General features: G+C 42.2%; 1 protein-coding gene across 6 annotated transcripts in view; it reads right to left on the bottom strand.

Moving 5' to 3' along the window:
• Positions 1-23,696, bottom strand: part of LOC134340740 (centrosomal protein of 164 kDa-like) — a 315,206-nt gene that overhangs the window by 264,597 nt on the left and 26,913 nt on the right. For all 6 annotated transcript variants that reach the window (XR_010016618.1, XM_063038209.1, XM_063038210.1 and 3 more), the window contains exon 2: positions 19,947-20,056. Coding sequence is in view for 5 of the 6 variants with exons in the window: in XM_063038209.1 (XP_062894279.1) it covers positions 19,947-20,028 (82 nt within the window). In the remaining variant the exon portion in view is untranslated. The remainder of the gene's footprint in view (positions 1-19,946; positions 20,057-23,696) is intronic.

Genomic DNA, 23,696 nt, shown 5'->3' with positions numbered 1-23,696 from the left:
CTAGGGATGACTACCTCCCTGTAGCTCCTGTCTATCACCTCTTCACTTTCCATAATAAGCAGTAGGTCATCAAGCTGCAGCTCCAGATCCCTAACACGGTCTCTGAGGAGCTGCATCTCGGTGCACCTGGTGCAGATGTGGCCATCAGGGAGGCTGGAGGTCTCCCAGAATTCCCACATCTGACACCCTGAACAAAGCACTAACCCTGCAGGCATGCTACCTAATTCTGCAGGAATGAAACAAGGAAAAGTAAGTCTACTCATCCACTTCCCTCGCCAAACATACGAACTTTTTAAAACCATTAGCTCGTACTGTTAGCTGTGTGAGCCCTGCTGTTCCTCTGTCCGTTTGGGCTGATTCGCCAAGGGGGGGAAAAAAAAGGTTTGGTGCCTTGCTCTCGCCTCTTCCCGCTACCGCCTAAGCCCGTTGTCCCAAGCCCAACACTCTGCTACCACTCACTCCACTGCTCGCTGTATAGGGTAGTCTCCTTTTTAAACTCTCCACGCTGTCCTGTCTACGTCACGCGCCTGCGCAGTCTCGTCCTTCTTGTACTCAAAGAAGTTTTTAAAAAAAGGTGGTACATAGAGTCCATATGACTAAAGATAAGCTACCTCATTTCTATTTGGATATATCTCCCTACTGTGACAGATGTAATAATGGAGAAGCTTCGTTAATTCATATGTTTTGGACTTGTCCATGTCTTGAAAAAAAAATTGGAAGGAAGTTTTTCAAATTTTTCTTTACTTTTCAAAGTCAATTTTAAGCCTAATCCTCTGACGGCCCTATTCGGTATTGTTGCAGGACAAGATATCAAGCTGAAGACATCTGATTTACATATTTTGGCCTTTAGCTCTCTTATAGCTAGGAGGGCACCTTTGTTTAAATGGAAAGATGTTTCTCCTCCTACTCATGCTCAATGGTTATGCGACGTTATATCATGCTTAGATTTAGAGATGATTCGTTGTTTAATTTCTGAATCTCATCAAGACTTTTAAACATTGTGGGACCCTTTCTGAATTATTTTCAAAACTTTCAAAACCCTCAATTTGTTGTTTAAATTTAGATGTTGGCTACTATTAATTTTTATTGTACGAGAAGGTATTTTACCTTTTTTTCTCCTCAATAAAACAGCTTCAGTCTTGGTAGGAGTTAGACTCTTCTTTTGTAATAAATTAGTATATTTCAATATAACTTTGACTAACCTACATGAATACGGGGTAATGAGATTGTTATTATGAATAGATATAATGTAATTGGGTTTTTTTTGACCTTTTATATATACTTTCTTGTACTCTGTATTCTTCTATGTAGAAACTAATTTTTAAAAAATTGAAAGTTGTTGTTTGTTTGTTTGTTTGTTTTTTTTTACACAGAGTGGTGATTGCATGGAATGGGCTGCCGGCAATGGTGGTGGAGGCAGTTCGAATAGGGTCTTTTAAGGGACTCCAGGATAGGTATATGGAACTTAGAAAAACAGAGGGCTATGGGTAACCCTAGGTAATTTCTAAAATAAGTACATGTTCGGCACAGCATTGTGGGCCAAAAGGCCTGTATTGTGTTGTAGGTTTTCTATGTAATAAATAGTATATACAACAAGACAGTCAACATAACACAGGAATACAATTGTATCAGTGTGAATTAATCAGTCTGATGGCTTGGTTGAAGCTGTCCCGGAGTCTGCTGCTCCTGGCTTTTATGCTGAGGTACTGTTTCCTGGATGAAACAGTGTGTGGTTGGGGTGACTTGCGTCCCCAATGATTCTTCGGGCCCTTTTTACACACCTGTCTTTGTAAATGTCCTGAATAGTGGGAAGTTCACATCTACAGATGCGCTGGGCTGCCGGCACCACTCTCTACAATTAAGGAAAGTACAGTTCCCATACCAGGCAGTGATGCAGCCAGTCAATTGTGCCCCTGGAGAAAGTTCTTCAGGTTTGGGGGCCCATACCAAACTTTTTCAACCGTCTGAGGTGAATGAAGTGCTGTCGTGCTTTTTTCACCACACAGCCAGTATGTACAGACCACATGAGATCCTCAGTGATGTGTATGCCAGGGAACTTAAAGCTGTTCACCCTCTCAACCCCTGATCCATTGATGTCAATAGGGGTTAGCCTGTCTCCATTCCTCCTGTAGTCCACAACCAGCACTGTTGTTTTTGCAACAGTGAAGGGGAGGTTGTTTTCTTGACACCATTGTGTCAGGGTGATGACTTCTTCTCTGTAGGCTGCCTCATTATTATTTGAGATTAGGCCAATCAATGTAGTATCATCAAATTTAATTATCAGATTGGAGCTGTGTGTGGCGACATAGTCATGGGTATACAGAGAGTAAAGGAGGGACCTTAGGACACAGCTCTGAGGGGCACCTGTGTTGAGGGGCAAAGGTGAGGGAACCCACTCTTACCACCTGCCAGCGATCTGACAGGCAGTCCAGGATCCAGCTACACAAGACAGGGTGAAGGCTGATGTCTCTGAGCTGCTTGTCGAGCCTGGAAGGAATTACGGTGTTGAATGCTGAACTGTCATCCAAGAACAGCATGTAGGCCAAAGCCAGCATGGTTTCCTGAAAGGAAAATCCTGCCTGACTAACCTACTGCAAGTTTTTGAGGAAAGTACAAGCAGGTTAGACAAAGGAGATCCAGTAGATGTGGCGTACTTGGATGTTCATTCGGCCTTTGACAAGATGCCACACAAGGCTGCTTAGCAAGATAACAGCCCATGGAACTACAAGGGAGTTACCAGCATGGGTGGAACATTGACTGATCAGCAGAAAACAGAGAGTGGGAATAAAGGGATCCTATTCTGGCTGGCTGCTAGTTACCACAGGGGGTCGGTGTTGGGACTGCTGCTTTTCATGATGTATGTCAATGATTTGGACCATGGGATTCATGGATTTGTGGCTAAGTTGGAAAGTGTATGGTCAGGCACTTTGGTGGAAGAAATAAAGGGAAGATTATTATTTAGATGGGGAGAGAATTCAAAATGCAGAGATGCAAAAGGGACCTGGGAGTCCTTGTGCAGGATACCCTAAAGATTAACCTTCAGGTTGAGTTGATGGTGAAGAAGGTGAATGCAATGTTGGCATTCATCTCTGGAGGGATAGAATACAAGAGCAGGGATGTGATGTTGAGGCTCTATAAGGCATTCATGAGACCACACTTGGAGTATTCTGTGCAGATTTGGGCTCCTTATTTTAGAAAGGATATACTGACATTGGAAAGGGATCAGAGAAGATTCACGAGAATGCTTCTAGGAATGAAAGGGAAACGTCTGGCAGCTCTTGGGCTGTATTCATAGAACATAGAATAGTACAGCACAGTACAGGCCCTTCAGCCCACAATGTTGTGCTGACCCTCAAACCCTGCATCCCATATAACCCCCCACCTTAAATTCCTCCATATACCTGTCTAGTAGTCTCTTAAATTTCACTAGTGTATCTGCCTCCACCACTGACTCAGGCAGTACATTCCACACACCAACCACTCTCTGAGTAAAAAACCTTCCTCTAATATCCCCCTTGAACTTCCCACCCCTTACCTTAAAGCCATGTCCTCTTGTATTGAGCAGTGGTGCCCTGGGGGAGAGGCGCTGGCTATCCACTCTATATATTCCTCTTAATATCTTGTATACCTCTATCATGTCTCCTCTCATCCTCCTCCTCTCCAAAGAGTAAAGCCCTAGCTCCCTTAATCTCTGATCATAATGTATACTCTCTAAACCAGGCAGCATCCTGGTAAATCTCCTCTGTACCCTTTCCAATGCTTCCACATCCTTCCTATAGTGAGGCGACCAGAACTGGACACAGTACTCCAAGTGTGGCCTAACCAGAGTTTTATAGAGCTGCATCATTACATCACGACTCTTAAACTCTATCCCTCGACTTATGAAAGCTCACACCCCATAAGCTTTCTTAACTACCCTATCTACCTGTGAGGCAACTTTCAGGGATCTGTGGACATGTACCCCCAGCTCCCTCTGCTCCTCCTCACTACCAAGTATCCTTCCATTTACTTTGTACTCTGCCTTGGAGTCTGTCCTTCCAAAGTGTACCACCTCACACTTCTCCGGGTTGAACTCCATCTGCCACTTCTCAGCCCACTTCTGCATCCTATCAATGTCTCTCTGCAATCTTCGACAATCCCCTACACTATCTACAACACCACTAACTTTTGTGTCATCTGCAAACTTGCCAACCCACCCTTCTACCCCCACATCCAGGTCGTTAATAAAAATCACGAAAAGTAGAGGTCCCAGAACAGATTCCTGTGGGACACCACTAGTCACAACCTTCCAATCCGAATGTACTCTCTCCACCACGACCCTCTGCCTTCTGCAGGCAAGCCAATTCTGAATCCACCTGGCCAAACTTCCTGGATCCCATGCCTTCTGACTTTCTGACTTCTCCTGAAATCCCTTGAGTTCAGGAGAATGAAGGGGGAAATCACATAGAAATATTCCAAATGTTAAAAGTGTTAAAAGGCCTGAACAGGTTAGATATGGCAAAGTTATTTCCCATGGTAGAGGAGTCTAGGACAAGAAGACACTACTTTAGGATTAGATTGAAGAATCTTTATTTAGAACAGAGATGCAGAGAAATTACTTTAGTCAGAAGGTGGTAGATCTGTGGAATTTGTTGCCACGAGCAGCTGTGGGGGCCAAGTCATTGGGCGCACTTAAGGCAGAGATAGATAGGCTCTTGATCAGCCAGGGCATCAAAGGATATGGGGAGAAGGGAAGGGAGTGGAAATGACCGGAAGAACTAGATCAGCCCATGATTGAATGGCAGAGCAGACTCGATGGGCTGAATGGCCGCTCCTATAACTTATGGTATTCTCACTTAAGTATCCTTCTTCTCCAGATATGCAGAGACGGTGTGTAGAGCTGTGGTTATTGTATCGTCTGTCAATCAGTTGAATCGGTAGGCGAATTGTAGGGGGTCCAATGTGGGTGCATGCTGCAGATGCAGTCCTATCTGTCTCAGCACTTGGCAACTATGGGAGCGAATGACAATGCTTTAACAATACCCTACTTTGTAATCAAGTGTCTTGCAAACACTGGGGAATGACCATCTGCACAAATCGTTCTTTAACCAGAGCCTGCCAGTGTGTTAAAAGGGAGGTACAGAAAACGAGCGTAATTTTCCCCCCAAGAAATTGTTCTTTTAAAGTCACAAAAAAGTGTCATAGAGTCATAAAAAGATGCAGCTTGGAAAAAAGCCATTCAGCTGTTTCCATGCTCCATCTTATTTGTTTGCCATAAAGGATTGAAGATTTACCTGGCCAATTACATCACCATAGCCACAGCAGATGAAGTTTAGCCATTATTTGAACAATACTGCCCTCTACTGCACTGAACTTTGTTTCTATCAAATGCTGGATAGTTGAAAATAGAAGCTTCGTTTATTGTTACATATAAATCTTTGTTATTAAGTAATTAAACAATACCTTGTGTCCAAAGTTGACACCAATTATGTTCTGGCTTAAAATAGGCAAAATTTGTTTCTTAACATAAACTGCAATTCAGAATATGTAATATCAATTTTAAGATGTATGGCGCAGTAAACATTACAATAGTTGCTGCTTATTTCTCTATTATTGACAAAATTAAAAGACCAAAATTCAAGCATAACATAAATGAAAGCACACTGCAGTGTTATGTGTTTATGAATTTGAGTCAAAAAGAAGGCAATATCCAAATAGTTAATGAGGGACTCAGACAGCATTTTATAGAAGAGCTTAAAAGTCATTATTGTTGATGGAGGATTTTTCTTTACATCTATTTCACATCTTCATCACATCCCAAACAATTTCACAGCCAATGGATTAGTATGTGTATGGAACCTCTGTATTCATTTCCACTATTGCATCAAATTTTCTCCTCTGGCCTTCTCCCTCTAAATTTAATGTAAGTATCAACAAGGAGATAATATTGTTTGAGGAATACAGAGGAACAATGTCTGAAAAGGCAACTTACATGAAATATTGATAAAGACAGTCTAACATTTTAAATGTCTGTGTTTTAAGAAGAGGCAACAGAAAGGAAGTCAAGAATCAGAGTCTGGGAGAAGATTAGGTTAGAGTTCAGCTGATTTGCTGGAATAACCACTTTGCTTATACAAACTTAGCATTGCAAACATGAGTAGTCACACTATCATGTACAGGCTGAGATGTAGATATAATGCAGTATGAACCCATTTCAGAGCAGTATGAGTAGTATCAGATCATTTATTAAACTTATTCAGCGACAGTTTACCGACAGAAAAGTTTTGTCAAACAGCTCAGCTTATTCAATTTCTCTCTTCCTTCCCCTTTCCGTTTGTGGTTATAAATTCTGATCTATATCTGAATTATTTCTAATAAGGAAATTGCTAATGCCAGTTAGAGCCTCCAGAAATGGTATGCATCTAAGAAAATTACATTTAAAACATAGTTAACAAAATATAAATTTCAGCTAGGTTATTCAACAACTTGTTACTAAAAATGTTGTGTGCAACTGCAGTTCTTTAACTACTGAATTATTGGAGAGGTCATCTGTGAACAGATTTTATGCTGCAATAAGGATGTTTTGTTATGGTACTGGATCTACATCATTTTTTAAAAGAAAGATACAAGATAAGCCAAGGACAATGGTTAAGGTTGTTTTTTTAAACATCCTGTAGCATGTACATTGACAGTGTTTTAAGACTCAATATTGCAAGGGTCAGAATTACAGTCAGAATTCTGTGCAATCAAGCCTAAGGACTTCCCACAGTCTATACTTTTGTGGATTATAGATAGAGGAGCAAAAAAAAGGCAAATACAAAATAAATTCTTCTGTTTAATATACAAGAAAGGTCCAATGTTCCACTGACATTCAATAAAAACCTTAGTGAAACTTGAATCAAGTCATATTTGCAACACAAGCATCCAGAATACTTTTTAGATACAGTCACTTAGCACATAAGAGCTACTCAGCACCTTAGCAAGTTTTCATTGAAATTACACTGCTTATTTCAAATGATTTGGCAATAGTCAACTGTTTAGTCAACTTTATCTAGCTAAAGTAGATAAATCTCTAATGTCTTGGCACTCAGCCACAGTTGTCATTATAAAAAAAGACAGTAAATTTTAGTTCCTGTGCCACCTTGGTTAACAAAGTGGATTATAAGAACTGGGGATCTCCCATCCACCACCACCATCCTCATAATTCCTGCAGTCCGCACCTCCTATTTCTCCCTCCCTCCTACCCAAGATCCACAAACCCGCTTGTCCAGGTAGAGCCATTGTTTCAGTTTGTTCCTACCCCACTGAACTCATATTGACCTACCTCGACTCTGTTTTATCCCTCCTAGTTTAGTCCCTACCTATCTGTGACACCTTACATGTTCTTGACCTTTTCAAGGATTTCAAGTTCCCTGCCCCCCACTCCATCATTTCATTTTAACTATGGATATCTAGTCCCTATACATGTCCATCCCCCACCAGGAAGGCCTCAAAGCTCTCCGTTTTTTTCTGGACACCAGATCTCACCAGTTCCCCTCCGCCTAGCGAAACTTGTCCTCACTCTCAATTCCTTCAAACAAAAGGGGTAGCCATGAGCACTCGCATGGGTTCCAGCTATGCCTGCCTGTTTATTGGCTACGTGGAACAGTCTATGTTCCAAGCCTACACTGGTGGCCATCCTGCACTTTTCCTATGCTGCAACGACGACGCATTGGTGCTGCTTCCTGCACCTCTGCTGAACTCATCGACTTCATCCACTTAACCTCCAACTTCCACCCTGCCCTCATATTCACCTGGTCCATTTCCGACACATCCCTTCCTTTTCTCAATCTCACTGTCTCTATCTCTGGAGACAGCTTATCCACTAATGTCTATTACAAACCCATGGACTCTCACAGCTAGCTAGACGACACCTCCTCCCACCCCACTACTTGTAAAAACGCCACCTGCTTTTCTCAATTCCTCCATCTCTGCCGCATCTGCTCTCAGGATGAGGCTTTTCATTCTCGAACAAGGGAGATGTCCTCCTTTTTCAAAGAAAGGGACTTCTCTTCTTCCACCAACAACACTGCCCTCAACCGCATCTCTTCTATTTCACGCGAGTCTGCTCTTACCCCATCCACCCGCAACTCTACCAGGATAGGGTTCCTTTTGTCCTCACCTACTACCCACCAGCCTCTGTCTCCAGCACAAAATTCTCCGAAACAGTCCTTCCAGGTGAGGCGACACTTCACCCGAGAGTCTATTGGGGTCATTTACGGTGTTCAATAAGCCTGTATATCAGTATGATTCGACATAGACTGGGAGACAAATTTTGTCGAGTATCTACGCTCCGTCCACCAGAAAAAGTGGGATCTCCCAGTGGCCACCTATTTTACTTCCGCTTCCCAGTCTGATATGTCCATCCATGGCCTGCTCCACTGTTGTGATGAGGGCACACTTAAGTTGTATTCTGTTTGGGTAGCCTCCAACCTGATGGCATGAAGACTGATTTCTGTAACTACCAGTAATGCCCCCAACCACATCCCCCCTTCTCCATTTCCCTCTCACCTCATCTGCTTGCCCGCCCATTGCCTCCCTCTGGTACTCCTCACCCTTTTTTCTTTCTTCCTTGGCCTTCTGTCTCTTTCACCAATTAACTTCCCAGCTCTTTACTTCAGCACTCTCTCTTCATGTTTCCCCTATCACCTTGTGTTTCTCTCCCCCCTCCCCCCACCTTTTAAATCTACTCCTCAGCTTTTTCCCTCCAGTCCTGCCAAAGGGCTTTGGCCCGAAACGTGAACTGTACTTTTTCCCCCCATAGATCTGCTGAGTTCCTCCATCATTTTATGTGTTGCTCGGATTTCCAGCATCTGCAGATTTTCTCTAGTTTATAAAAAACAGAACATTTCTTAACTCCTTCTGCTTATGTAAGTGCAGGTCATCCAATTTCAGATGCAGCAAAAGCTGCATAATGAGTGAAGCACACTTTCATGCTCCAACTATTACATCTCATGTCAAAAACATTAAATCAGCATTTCTCCAAAGTGTTCATTCTCTATCCTAACTTAACTTTATAAATGCTACAAGCATGAGTTGCAATTTTTATTTTACATGCATGGTTAAGTGGCAAACTGCTGCATCCATTCAAACTCAATTATGAAGACTGAACATTCATTTATTTAGGGCCCAGCCAGACAGGACATCACAAAATAAAACATTAACCATGGAGTTAAAACAACATTTTGCAAAGCTCACAATCTCAAACGAATACAGACAGGAAGTAGGTGGGCAAGGCTGATTTTCTGTGCTCAGTGTCGGATGCATCGAGCTGTAACCCCTTAGGGACTATGTTAGGGAACTGGAGATGCAGCTCGATGACCTTCATCTGGTCAGGGAGAGTGAGGAGGTGATAGAGAGGAGCTACAGGCAGGTAGTCACACCTGGGCCTCATGAGACAGATAAATGGGTAAGGGTCAGGAGAGGGAAGGGCAGGAGTTATATGGCTAGAGAGCACCCCTGTGGCTATACCCCTTGACAATAAGTACTCCTGCTTGAGTACTGTTGGGGGTGGGGGGAACAGCCTACCTAGGGGCAGCAACAGTGGCTGTGCCTCTGGTGCAGAGTCTGGCCCTGTGGCTCAGAAGGGTCGAGAAAGGAAGAGGATGGCAACAGTGATAGGGGACTCTACAGGTAGGGGGTCAGACAGGCGATTCTGTGGACGCAGGAAAGAAGCACAGATGGTAGTTTGCCTCCTGGGTGCCAGGGTCCGGGATGTTTCTGATTGGGTCCAGGATATCCTGAAGTGGGAAGGAGAACAGCCAGAGGTTGTGGTACATATCAGTACCAACGACATGGGCAGGAAAAGGGAGGTGGTCCTGAAAGCAGACGACAGGGAGTTAGAAAGGAAGTTGAAGTTGAAAAGCAGGACCACAAAGGTAGTAATCTCGGGATTACTGCCTGTGCCACATGACAGTGAGTATAAGAATAGTGAGGTGGAGGATAAATGCGTGGCTGAGGGATTGGAGCAGGGGGCAGGGATTCAGATTTCTGGATCATTGGGACTTCTTATGGGGCATGAGTAACCTATACAAAAAGAAAAGGTTGCACGTGAATCACAGGGGGACCAATATCCTGGCAGGAGAAAGCTTGGAGACAGTGCGAAAGGGAGGACAGGCAGGTGATAGAGAAGGGAAGCGCTCAGATCGACGGTTTGAGATGTGTCTATTTTAATGCAAGGAGTATTATGAACAAAGCAGATGAGCGTAGGGTGTGGATCAGCACTTGGAACTATGATGTTGTGGCAATTACAGAGACTTGGATGGTGCAGGGGCAGGAATGGTTACTTCAAGTGTCAGGCTTTAGATGTTTCAGAAAGGACAGGAAGGGAGGCAAAAGAGGTGGGGGCGTGGCACTGTTGATCAGAGATAGTGTCACGGCCATAGAAAAGGAGGAAGACATGGAGGGATTGTCTACGGAGTTCCTGTGGGTGGAAGTTAGGAACAGGAAGGGGTCAATAAATCTACTGGGTCTTTTTTTGAAATATGTAGACCACCGAATAGTAACAGGGACATCGAGAGGCAGAAAGCAAGACAGATTCTAGAAAGGTGTAATATTAACAGGGTTGTTGTGGTGGGAGATTTTAATTTCCTAAATATCGATTGGCATGTCCCTAGAGCGAAGGGTTTAGATGGGGTGGAGTATGTTAGGTGTGTTCAAGAACGTTTCTTGACACAATGGCCTACAAAAGGAGAGGCTGTACTTATGGAAACAGAAAACATACAGCACAATACAGGCCCTTCGGCCCACAAAGCTGTGCCAAACATGCCCCTACCTTAGACCTACCTAGGCTTTACCCATAGCCCTCTGTTTTTCTAAGCTTCATGTAGCCATCCAGGAGTCTCTTAAAAGACCCTATCGTTTCCACCTCCACCGGCAGCCCATTCCATGCACTCACCACTTTCTGTGTAAAAAAAAATTACCCCTGACATTTTGTCTGTACCTGCTTCCAAGCATGTTAAGACCATGCCCTTTTGTGCTAGCCATTTCAGGCCTGGGGAAAAGCCTCTGACTATCCACACAATCAATGCCTCTCATTATCTTGTACACCTCAATCAAGACACCTCTCATCCTCTGTCGTTCCAAGGAGAAAAGGCCGAGCTCACTCAACCTATGCTCCCTAAGCCAGACAACATCCTTGTAAATCTCCTCTGCACCCTTTCTATGGTTTCCATGTCCTTCCTACAGTGAGGCGACCAGAATTGAGCACAGTACTCCAAGTGGGGTCTGACCATGGTACTTGATCTGGTATTGGGAAATGAACCTGGTCAAGTGTCAGATCTCTCAGTGGGAGAGCATTTTGGAATAGTGATCACGATACTATCTTCTTTACCAGAGCATTGGAGAGGGGTAGGAACAGACAAGTTAGGAAAGCGTTTAATTGGAGTAAGGAGTAATATGAAGCTATCAGGCAGGAACTTGGAAGCATAAATTGGAAACAGATATTCTCAAGGAACTGTACAGGAGAAATGTGGCAAATGTTCAGGGGGATATTTGCGTGGAGTTCTGCATAGGTACATTCCAATGAGACAGGGAAAGGATGGTAGGGTACAGAAACTGTGGCGTACAAAGCTGTTGTAAATCTAGTAAAGAAGAAGAGCTGACGAAAGGTTCAAAAATCTAGGTAATGATAGAGAGCTAGAAGATTATAAGGCTAGCAGGAAGGAGCTCAAGAAAGAAATTAGGAGAGCCAGAAGGGGCCATGAGAAAGCCTTGGCAGACAGGATTAAGGAAAACCCCAAGGCATTCTACAAGTATTTTAAGAGCAAGAGGATAAGACCTGAGAGAATAGGACCAATCAAGTTTGAAAGTGGAGAAGTGTGTATGGAACCAGAGGAGATAGCAGAGGTACTTAATGAGTACTTTGCTTCAGTATTCACTACGGAAAAGGATCTTGGCGATGGTAGCAATTACTTACAGCGGACTGCAAAGCTTGAGCATGTAGATATTAAGAAAGAGGATGTGCAGGAGCTTTTGGAAAGCATCAAGTTGAATAAGTCACCGGAACCGGACGGGATGTACCCCAGGCTACTGTGGGAGGCGAGGGAGGAGATTGCTGAGCCTCTGGCAATGATCTTTGTATCATCACTGGGGACGGGAGAGGTTCTGGAGGATTGGAGGGTTGCGGATGTTGTTCCCTTATTCAAGAAAGGGAGTAGAGATAGCCCAGGAAATTATAGACCAGTGAGTCTTACTTTAGTGGTTGGTAAGTTGATGCAGAAGATCCTGAGAGGCAGAATTTATGAACATTTGGAGAGGCATAATATGATTAGGAATAATCAGCATGGCTTTGTCAAAGGCAGGTCATGCCTTACGAGCCTGATTGAATTCTTTGAGGATGTGACTAAACACATTGATGAGGGAAGAGCAGTAGATGTAGTGGATTTGGATTTCAGCAAGGCATTTGACAAGGTACCCCATGCAAGGCTTATTGCGAAAGTAAGGAGGCATGGGATCCAAGGGGAAATAGCTGTGTGGATCCAGAACTGGCTTGCCCACAGAAGGCAAACAGTGATTGTAGACAAGTCATATTCTGCATGGAGGTCGGTCACCAGTGGTGTGCCTCAGAGATCTGTACTGGGACTCCTTCTCTTCATGATTTTTATAAATGACCTGGATGAAGAAGTGGAGGGATGGGTTAGTAAATTTGCTGATGACACAGAGGGTGGAGGTGATGTGGATAGTGTGGAGGGCTGTCAGAGGTTACAGTGGGATAATTATAGGACGAAAAACTGGGCTGAGAAGTGGCAGATGGTGTTCAACCCAGATAAGTGTGAAGTGGTTCATTTTGGTAGGTCAAATATGATGGCAGAATATAGTATTAATGGTAAGGCTCTTGGCAGTGTAGAGGATCAGGGGGATCTTGGGGTCCGAGTCCATAAGACACTCAAAGCTGCTGCGCAAGTTGACTCTGTGGTTAAGAAAGCATACGGTGCATTGGCCTTCATCAATCGTGGAATTGAGTTTAGGAGCCGAGAGGTAATGTTGCAGCTATATAGGACCCTGGTCTGACGCCACTTGGAGTACTGTGCTCACTTCTGGTCGCCTCACTATAGGAAGGATGTGGAAACCATAGGTAGGGTGCAGAGGAGATTTACAAGGATGTTACCTGGATTGGGGAGCATGCCTTATGAGAATAGGTTGAGTGAACTTGGCCTTTCTCCCTGCAGCGACGGAGGATGAGAGGTGACCTGATAAGAGTTGTATAAGATATTGAGAGGCATTGATCCTGTGGATAGTCAGAGGCATTTTTCCAGGGCTGAAATGGCTGCCACAACAGGGCACAGGTTTAAGGTGCTTGGAAGAAGGTACAGAGGAGATGTCAGGGTAAGTTTGTTTGTTTGTTTGTTTTTTTAAATAAAACGCAGAGTGGTGAGTGCGTGGAATGGGCTGCCGGTGACGGTGTGAGGCGGATACGATAGGGTCTTTTAACGGACTCCTGGAGAGGTATATGAAGCTCAGAAAACTAGAGGGCTACAGGTAACCCGAGGTAATTTCTCAGGTAAGAACAAGTTCTGCACAGCTTTATGGGCTGAAGGGCCTGTATTGTGCTGTAGGTTTTCTATGTTTCTACGAATACAAATTCCTAGAATATCAGGATAAAGTGTAGCACCTGAACCTAAAAAACAGGAGTAAGCTCTCCAGTTTATTCCAACTCATCAACTATTGAATACCTTAGGTAATCTGACCTTCAGCCACAATAATTCAATGTCTGATCACCATAAGCCTTGATCCTGTACTTATAATGCTTATTGACTTCAGGAGAGGGAAACCAGAGGTCCGTGAGCCAGTCCTCCTAGGAGAAAATCAGAGCTGCAGAGGGTCAGCAACTTTAAATTTCTCTGTATTACCATTTTAGAGGATTTGTCTTGGGGCCAGCAAGTGCTAAGAAAGCACAGCAGCACCTCTACCTTCCCTAGAAGTTTACAAAAATTCAGCATGACATCTAAACCTTCTACTGAGGTGTGGTGGAGGGTATACTGACTGGATGCATCACAGTCTGGTATGGTTACACAAATGCCTTTGAATGGAAAAGCCTACCAAAAGTAGTAGATATGGCTCAGTCCTTCCCACCATTGAGCACACCAACATGAAATGCTGTCTCAGGAAAGCAGCATCCAACATCGAGGGTCTCCACTACCCAGGCCATGCTCTCTTCTTGCTGCTGCCATTAGGAAGAAGTTACAGATGCCTAAGGACCCAATTTATTGTCCCTCAACCATAAGGCTCTTGAACCAGAGGGGATTACTCCACTAAACATCACTCACTTCATCACTGAATTGTTCTCACAACCTGTGGGTTCACTTTCAAGGACTCTTCATCTCATGTTCTCAATATTTATTGCTTATTGATTATTATTTTTCTCTTCTATTTTTGCAGAGCTTGTTGTCCTTTGCACATCGGTTGATTGTCCATCCTGTTGGGTGAAATCTTTCACTGATTCTATTGTGTTTCTTGGACTTACTGCACATGTCCACAAGGAAAAGAATCTCAAGGTTGTACATGGTGACATATACTGTATGTACTTTGATAGGAAATTTACTTTGAATTTTGTAATTTTATCTGTCTCATGACTCAGAATCCAAAATTGTTTATGCAAAGGATGGCAAAGACTCACAGCTCCCCATCTCAACCTGAAATTTGCTGATGCTATATCCCATGCCCATATTTCTGAGACTCTCCCACTTCATAGCACCTTTGCTGAGGCTTTACAAGGCATTTGGCAGACCACATTTGGAGTATTGTGAGCAGTTTTGGGACACCTATCTAAGAAAGGGTTTGCTGCCATTGGAGAAGGTCCACAGGAGGTTCACGAGGATGATCCCAGGAATTAAAGGCCTAGAGTGGATGAGGGAAGGATGTTTCCTATGGTGGGATAGTCCAGGACCAGAGGGCATAGCCTCAGAATCAGGGTGTCCCTTTAGAACAGAGATGAGGAGAAATTGCTTTTGCCAAGGGTGACGAATCTGTGGAATTCACTGCCACAGACAGCTGTGGAGACCAAGTCACTGGGTATACTTAAAGCAGAGGTTGATAGCTTCTGGATTAGTCAAGGCATCAAAGGCTATGGGGAGAAAGCAGAAGAATGGGGTTGAGAGGGATCACAAATCAGCTATGATGGAATGGCAGCGCATCAATCTTTCATTAAATGGAAGAAGGGCATCCCAGAAATCATTATAGTGTAATGTCCACTGCTTTGCCACATGCATGTTTTTCTGTGAATGATAATGTGGGAGTTTAGTCAATCTCTACACCTGCTGGAATCAGTTCCTATGTTTAATGATTTATTTGAACATGTACAATGGAAGCTACCCAGAGAGTTCTGGGATGACCTAAAAAAAAATTATATCTTATATAGTGATTCTTATACATTAAGATTATTTACATGTGTAAGGGGTTTCTTCTTTTATGTAACTGCGTATGTTAATTAAAATGGCTTCTTTGTTATGTTAAATGCTGAGAAAGTCTCCAGCTAGCACTTTGCTTGGGTTATAACAGAGTAAGTGAACCAATGGGTGTCCATGTTATTCTTTCTTGGGGTGATATGCTGTCTCATATGGCTGGGAACCAGGGGGTTTTGGCGGGGAGTTGAAGGAGAGACCGTGAGGACGACGGACGTGCGGGGAAAGCTCAGGTTGATCACTCCGGAAGGTTCCGAGCTGCGAGTCGAAGGGGTCAGAGTGGTCCCGAAGAGGTCCCCGAGTTCCGTGTGCACGAAGAAACTGAACTTTGATAAGCCTGGCGCCTTTTCCATTCCTTTTTTGTATTGAATTTCTATTAATCTCATAGACTTAGTAATATCTATAAAGTGTAATTGGTAAAACGTACATTGTGTGCTGGCTGATGACTGATGTTTGAAGCTGAATCAGGTGGCAGTTGTACAGCAACCGACATAACCGGGAGCGAAGGTGGGCAGCGGACGGGGTTTCCCCGAGATAAATACCAGCCAATGTAGCTGAGCGTTACACGTGCAACTGATGTTATCCATTACTTATGTTGAAAAATACGGTACAAAATACTGTAGATAAGCATTTTCTAAACCAATATAGAACCATAACTTAACGTTCACATCTGTTCCAATATGCAAAGAGAACACATTTTTTGGTTTAGTACCCAAAGAAAAAAAAACATCTCTTGGATTTATTCAGTCAATACCACATCCCTCCCAAGGTCATTTGTACTTATCCATGCTTCTGCTGGGTAACCATCTGTGCTCGCAGACCTATTACATCTCCCTATATTCCTGTAGAGATTATTTGCTTGGGAATAAACTTGTGACATCTTTAACCCTGTTTATACACGAACTATTCCATACCCTGCCCAAATGGAGATTAAAAAAGTCAATTAAGTCTTTCTTTTATACCTCTGTCTGCATTTCCTGCTTGCCATACCCTGGGATGTTATCACCAAGAGAACATTTCCAATGGACGGCTGGTTTGCTAACACTAATGCCCCAAACAAATCTGAGCACCTTAATAGAGCAATATTTGTTCTGCTGCAATATGCTTAGATCGGCAGAGAAAACATCCCAACTGCCAAACAAGTTTTTCTTCAAACATATTCTGTAACCTTTAAAGGAGGTGGTGAAAGTTTGATGCTGTACTCCAAATGCAGTCTCACCAAATTCTTGTGCTGCCACAACAAAAAAGTTTTTCCCTATATTACACCCCTTTGCAATAGAGCCCAAGGTTCCATGTTCTGCCTTAATCACTCAGGGGAGCTAACAGTGCATTTCTTGAAAAAGAAAGTCTCTAAAAACACTAACATTTAAGAAAGGAACACAGTTAAACTACAAAGTCTTAAACAGTAGAATGAGGAGAGACTTGATACAGGTATGTAAAATTATGAAGGGGTACGGATAGGGTAAACGCAAGCATGCTTTTTCCACTGAGGTTGGATGAGACTAGAACTAGAGGTCATAGGTTAAGAGTGAAAGGTGAAATATTTAAAGGGAATCTGAGTGGGAACTTCTTCATTCTGAGGGTGGTGAGAGTGTGGAAGACACTACCAGCAGAAGTGGTAGATGCAGGATAGATTTCAGCATTTAAGATGAATTTCATAAGAGGGGTATGGAAGGCTATGGTCCAGGTGGGGGTCAATGGAAAGAGGAGGACTCACAGTTCAGCATGGACTAGATGGGCCAAAAGGGCCTGTTTATGTTCTGTATTGCTTTATGACAGCATAAGTCATCAGATGCTGACTTTTATTGAAAGGTCAATAGAGCATTATAGAACAGAGAGAGGCTGTGCTGTGTGGCCTGTATTTTGGTTTAGTTCCATCCTAGTTTGACTTTCAAGTTAGAATTAGAGTCAGACCCAAATCATGACATGCATCTATATAAAAGTTCAACAATTTTGAGATAACGTCCATGAATTATGTTCACTTCGTCCAAGTTCTCCAGAGAAAGGCACATAATTTGAACAATTTTATCTTTACCAACCTGTTTTTTGCTGGACAGATAGGGTTAAATCATCATCCTCCATTATTTCAGACAGTAAATATTAAAACTATAGGACAGTCATCTTAGGGCGAGAGTGGAAGAATATAGCATAGATTCATTTTAAATGGGAAAAGAACATTTTAGATGCCACACACAATTTAAGTAGCTTAAGCAGACAGTGTAGCAATGCTTGGGAAGAGAGGATGACTTTCGACCTTTAGGCCTCACATATGGCGATATTCATTGACACATTTCAAGGTGTGTTATCAACTAATAGATGGCCAATATGTGGCTAATTAGGAGCCCATTCATATTTCATTGCACAACAACCAGGATAACAAAATTAGGTGCTATAAGTGTCTTTTCCTTATTTTAAAATATAAAACAGGCTCTATCTTCAGAACAGCTCTACTTCCATCTTTAATATCTTTATTTTTCCCCTTTCAGGGTTCTTTTGAAGACCCTGACCTGGAGTTATACGCTGACTACGGAATGGGACCCTTTCTCAGGGTTTCACGAATGGCTGTTATTCGGCACGCCAAGTGTGCGGCCTAAGAACTTCGCTTGCCTTCAGAGGACCAAGATTTCGTGGCTCTGGAGATGGGGGGGGGGGGGTAGGGAAAGAGGATCAGAAGGTCCACGTCCGGGCAGGAGATTGGTGTGTTATGGGAGATACCTGAGATACCTGAGATCTTTGGGCACGGAGCTCGGAAAAAGTGATGCTATGGACTTTAACATCGTAAACCAGCGAGTTGTTTGTTATGTCTCCCCTCTTGCTATGAAACAGAGACACCTCTTTCTCCCTTATTAGAGAGGGAGCGAGCCTGTAGTGTGTCGACTACCAGGCGAACAAGTAGTCGTTGGAGTACTGCAAATCTGTGTCTTTGCTGTTGCTTTGTTCATGCTTGAGTGTTCGGTGGTGGGTGCCAATGCTTTTTTTTTGCCGGCAGGGTGAGGGGAGCTGGGTGGGGCGGGGACTTTGTGGTTCTAACACTTAACTGTCATTCATCCTTTGGGGGCATTCCTCTGTTTCTCGTGGATGGTTGCAAAGAAAAAGCATGCTTTTTCAGGATGTATATTGTATACATTTCTGACATTAAATGTTCCTTTGAAACCTTTGATGACAAAGAAAGCAACAAAATGACAAATCTCATGTGAACAAGCATTCAAGCTAAGTGTTAAAATTATTATGCCCAACATTTATGCAATGCAAACTCAATGCGTATGCTAATTAGGAGAACAATCAGAAAGACAGCTGTGGATTCCTCACTTAGAATTCTTTATTACTGTTGAATAACCATCAAAAGGAAGGTTTTCTTAAAAAAAATTCAACTTTTTATGGGAGAACAGGCAATTGGTTTTTATTTTTTTAATTAATTTAGTTTAGAGATACAGCACTGTAACAGGCCCTTCCAGCTCAACAAGCACGCACCATCCAATTACACCTATGTGACCAATTGGACTGTGGAGAGCACCTGGAGGAAACCCATGCAGTGCCATAGAGAACATACAAACTCTTTACAGGCAGTGGTAGGAATTGAACACGGGTTGCTGGTACAGTAAGAGCGTTACGCTAACTGCTATGCTATTGTGCCATCCCCAAGGGATGAAGGATGAAGTATATGTCCTGACAAAAATACTTCCTTCCTTTTCCAATTGCAAAAATTATTCTTGCTTCCCACTGCTCAGATATGAAAAAAAGTAAAGATTTCTTGCATTTAATTTTTATTTTCATTGCTAACCTGCTGAGTTTTGCTGAATTGTTTTGTTTTATTTCATATTTGATCTTATTGCATGAAGGGGTTTCGATTCTCACTATTCCGAAGCTAGCTTTAGGATAGTGCCAGTGAATCAGAGTCAGGTTTATTATCACCGGCATGTGATGTGAAATTTGTTAACTTAGCAGCAGCAGTTCAATGCAATACATAATATAGAAGAAAAAAAAATAATAATAAATAAACAAGTACATCATGTATACTGAATAGATTTTAAAAACTTGCAAAAACAGAAATACTGTACATTTTTTAAAAAGTGAGGTAGTGTTCATGGGTTCATTGTCCATTTAGGAATCAGATGGCAGAGGGGAAGAAGCTGTTCCTGAATCACTGAGTGTGTGCCTTCAGGCTTCTGTACCTCCTACCTGATGGTAACAATGAGAAAAGGGTATGCCCTGGGTGCTGGAGGTCCTTTCTGAGACACTGCACCTGAAGCAAGCTGCCTGAAAAAAAACACCTCAGTGATGCACAAACTGAGGAGATACTATTAGTTTGTGCATAAAATACCAGATCCAAACACCAATTTTAAACAAAATTTGGCTTACATGCACTTTGTCTATGCAGTGCCGAGTTGCTGGCCACATATGTAAAGACTCACAATCCTTGGTCTTTCTTGTCCAATGATTCCTCTACCACATATTCATCCATCTGCTGTTTGTGGGATTTAAGATTAAATCATCAAGCACACATACATAACACTGTTGTTCAAATACCTTGTTCACTGGGGATGTAGTTTTCATCATAATCCTCTTCGAGGATTAATTGATCCCCTATCCGTAGTGCAGTTGTTGTCATTTCTGTCTAGAAGTGCAATGGTGCTTTCCTATAAAATGAAGAACAAAAAAAATTACTTGAATTGAACCACAGAAGTAAAATCAAAACAAAAAAAGTTTCATTTCAATTTAATTGCTAATGCAACTGCTTAGAAATACTGCAGAATGATATCAGAAACCTAGTAAAGAAAATTCTCACATTTCACCGAAATGAGGAATTTTCTCTCCTCCCTTTCCTCTTCTATTCCCCACTCTTCTCCTCACCTGCTTATTATCTCTCCCTGGGTCCCCTCCTCCTTTCCTTTCTCTCAAGGTCCACTCTCCTATCCTATCTGATTCCTTCTCCAGCCCTTTACCTTTTCCACCCACCTGGCTTCACCAGTCACCTTCTAGCTATCTTCCTACCCCACCCCCCACCTTTTTATTCTGGTGTCTTCCCCCTTACCTCGTATTCCTGAAGAAGGGTCTTCGACTGAAACATTGACTGTTTAAAAACGCAAACATGAGGAAATCTGCAGATGCTGGAAATTCAAGCAACACACACAAAATGCTGGTGGGACACAGCAGGCCACACAGCATCTATTGGAAGAGGCACAGTCGATGTTTCGGGACTGTTTATTCATTTCCCTGGATGTTGCCTGACCTGCTGAGTTCCTCCAGCATTTTGTGTGTGTTGCTTTTGATTTCCAGCATTGTTAAAAATCACTTGTTTATGAAAACATTTATATTTGTGTAATAGCTTTCAGGACATCCCAAGGAACTTTACACTTTAGTACATTGTTAACATTCTTTTCTTGAGGATTACTCCAAAGATAGCAAAAACATCACCAATTTCTTGTCATTAAACTGGATTGAAAGATGAAGTCAAAGATATTTGAGAGAGCAAGGAGAATATTAATATTAATTAATATTTTATCTGAAAGATGGTAGTACTTACTTACTCACTCACTGAAGTGGCAGGTGGAGACGAGCATGCAAGTGGCTTAAGTGGGGCTTCAACTCATGTAATCTTAAAATTAAGGGGGTTGGAGAAGTACCACCAACTGAGCCGACTGATACTTTATAGAACTGTACAATAATATGATGTCCCATGCTCTCACATAGCACTGTGAGATACCAAACAGTATTTCAAAAATATGCAGAAATTTTATAGGTACTTAATTTCAACCTTAAGAATTAAGGATTTGCAATTAGAAAACATGCCTTTCACAATCTTGAAGTGACAAAGTAGAAAACAAAGTACTTTTTAAGACTAGGATCTTCCTGGTTTGTGTGGCTTCAGTTAAATGTTTAATCATATGTGCAGTTAAGATTCCCAGTGATTTGATTTTTTAAATTTACTCCAAGAGAATATTCACTCATTAACAAATTCCACAAAGAGCTCTTTTGGGTATGGAAATTACACAGCACTGAATTTTAATCTCGAAGTTGCTTTTTCTAATCATAATTCACCTGCAACAAATAAGTCATTATCGTTAGAAAGCTATGGCCCATTTAGCAAAGTATTCCTTTACTGGAAGAACAAAAGAATAAAAGCTTAAATAGTCAGCTTCACACTGAGACATCCATGCAGTAATGGCCGCTAAATCTACATCCGCAAACAATAGGATTAACCGGCATTTGTAAAATTACATGGATTATCTACCTAGCGCTCTCACAAATTGATTTGATGGATATCTCAGTTCTACAGAATATCTGCTTGTCTGCATGTAGGACACAAGTCACGGTTGCTGAAAGTCAGGAACACTCACTAGAAAAACATTTCATGTTGGAAAAACTGGAAATTAAAAAAGGTACCAGCAGCACCCTTTTGAATTACAAACAAGAGGTGGTCGTACCTTAAGTCTTTAGAAATGGCATTGATACTAAAAGCTGCACAATTCAGTCATACTGGGAATAAAGAAAGTCTCAAAATTTGAGTACCAAACCTTTACAGGGAACTTAAAACAAGCTGAGTGCTAATATTGAAGACAGTAGTTATAGAAAATAATCTGCTAAATAAGTTGTTTCCTTAGCAACCACATTGACACCAACAAACATATTGTAGACTGGTGCCAATAAATATTACAACCAAGATCATACTGCATACGTATAGAGCAAAAAAAATCAGCACTGGTTGATGCAGGGTATTTGAATGAAATTTATTTACCTCAGTACCTTCAATTGAAATTCAGTAATCACTTGATTAAAGGCTGCATGTCCCAAAACCCTGGCTCCAGCTTCAGACCCAGGCCACATCCTGGCTCTGACCACATATCTGGCCCAATATACAACCTCTTGTCTCAGGTCTTTCAGTGAAAGCTGGTATCGATGTAATTCACCCTCATCTTCAATGTGAAGGTAGAGACTTTGGTTGATTGAGGAAAGGGGCATTTGAAGATCAAGAACTCGGTCTCAATCATCCTCTACCAGACAGCAGAAATCCCTGTTTCTGCTTTGCTCAACACATTAGATGGTGCAGTATCAACTAACTTTGAATAGTCTGAACCCCGCTGTTGTGAACCCCACCTGGTCCCAACATATCCATGTAGTTTTAAAGAAGGCAAGACAGCAGCTACACTTTATTAGGAGTTTGAAAGATATTTGACATGTCAACAACTACACTCAAAATATTGTATTGTGGAGAGCATTCTGACAGGCTGCATCACTGTCTGGCATGGAGGGGCTACTGCACAGGACCGAAAGAAGCTGCAGAAGGTTGTAAATTTAGTCAGCTCCATCTTGGGCACGAGCCTACAAAGTACTCAGGACATCTTCAAGGAGCGGTGTCTCACAAAGGCAGCGTCCATTATTAAGGACCTCCAGCATCCAGGGCATGCCCTTTACTCACTGTTACCATCAGGCAGGAGATACAGAAGCCTGAAGGCACACACTCAGCGATTCAGGAACAGCTTCTTCCCCTCTACCATCCGATTCCTAAATGGACATTGAATCTTTGGACACTACCTCACTATTTTTTAAAAAAAATATACAGCATTTCTGTTTTTGCACTTTTTAAAAATCTATTCAATATATGCAATTGATTACTTGTTTATTATTTTTATTTTATTATTATCAGTATTATTTTCTTCTCTGCTACATTACGTATTGCATTGAACTGCTGCTGCTAAATTAACAAATTTCATGTCACATGTCCATGATAATAAACCTGATTCTGTCCTGACGAAGGGTCTCGGCCCAAAACGTCGACTGTACCTCTTCCTAGAGATGCTGCCTGGCCTGCTGCATTCACCAGCAACTTTGATGTGTGTTGCTTGAATTTCCAGCATCTGCAGAATTCCTTGTGTCTGATCCCAATGGGTCTGCATTCCCTTTTAAAAATTTCCCTATGGCTGGTTTTAACATCTAGCTAGTAGTAGGTATTTTATTTTAGCAGAAAATCTATTCAAAAAACACAAAATAGGAGACAGATAAATGACTGAACCATGCAAGGTGCCGCAAGGATACTGTCACCGCTGATAATAAAATAACTGGGCCCAGAACACACACTCTTGCGACTCTAACATTCCTTCTATTTTACTTGTGTCACCCCCACTGATGCGGAAGTCTGAACAGAAAACCACTATTTTTATACAGAATTGACTTATCATTTATGAATATTGTCCATTTTGCAAACTGTACATGTTTGAATTCCTTATTTGCAAGATCAATCACCATCGACAATAGAAGTGTTAGGGTCAATCAAAACTT

The sequence above is a fragment of the Mobula hypostoma genome, chromosome X2, assembly GCF_963921235.1.
Source record: "Mobula hypostoma chromosome X2, sMobHyp1.1, whole genome shotgun sequence".
Classification (NCBI taxonomy): Eukaryota; Metazoa; Chordata; class Chondrichthyes; order Myliobatiformes; family Myliobatidae; genus Mobula; species Mobula hypostoma.
This window is presented reverse-complemented; position numbering and strand designations above follow the sequence as displayed.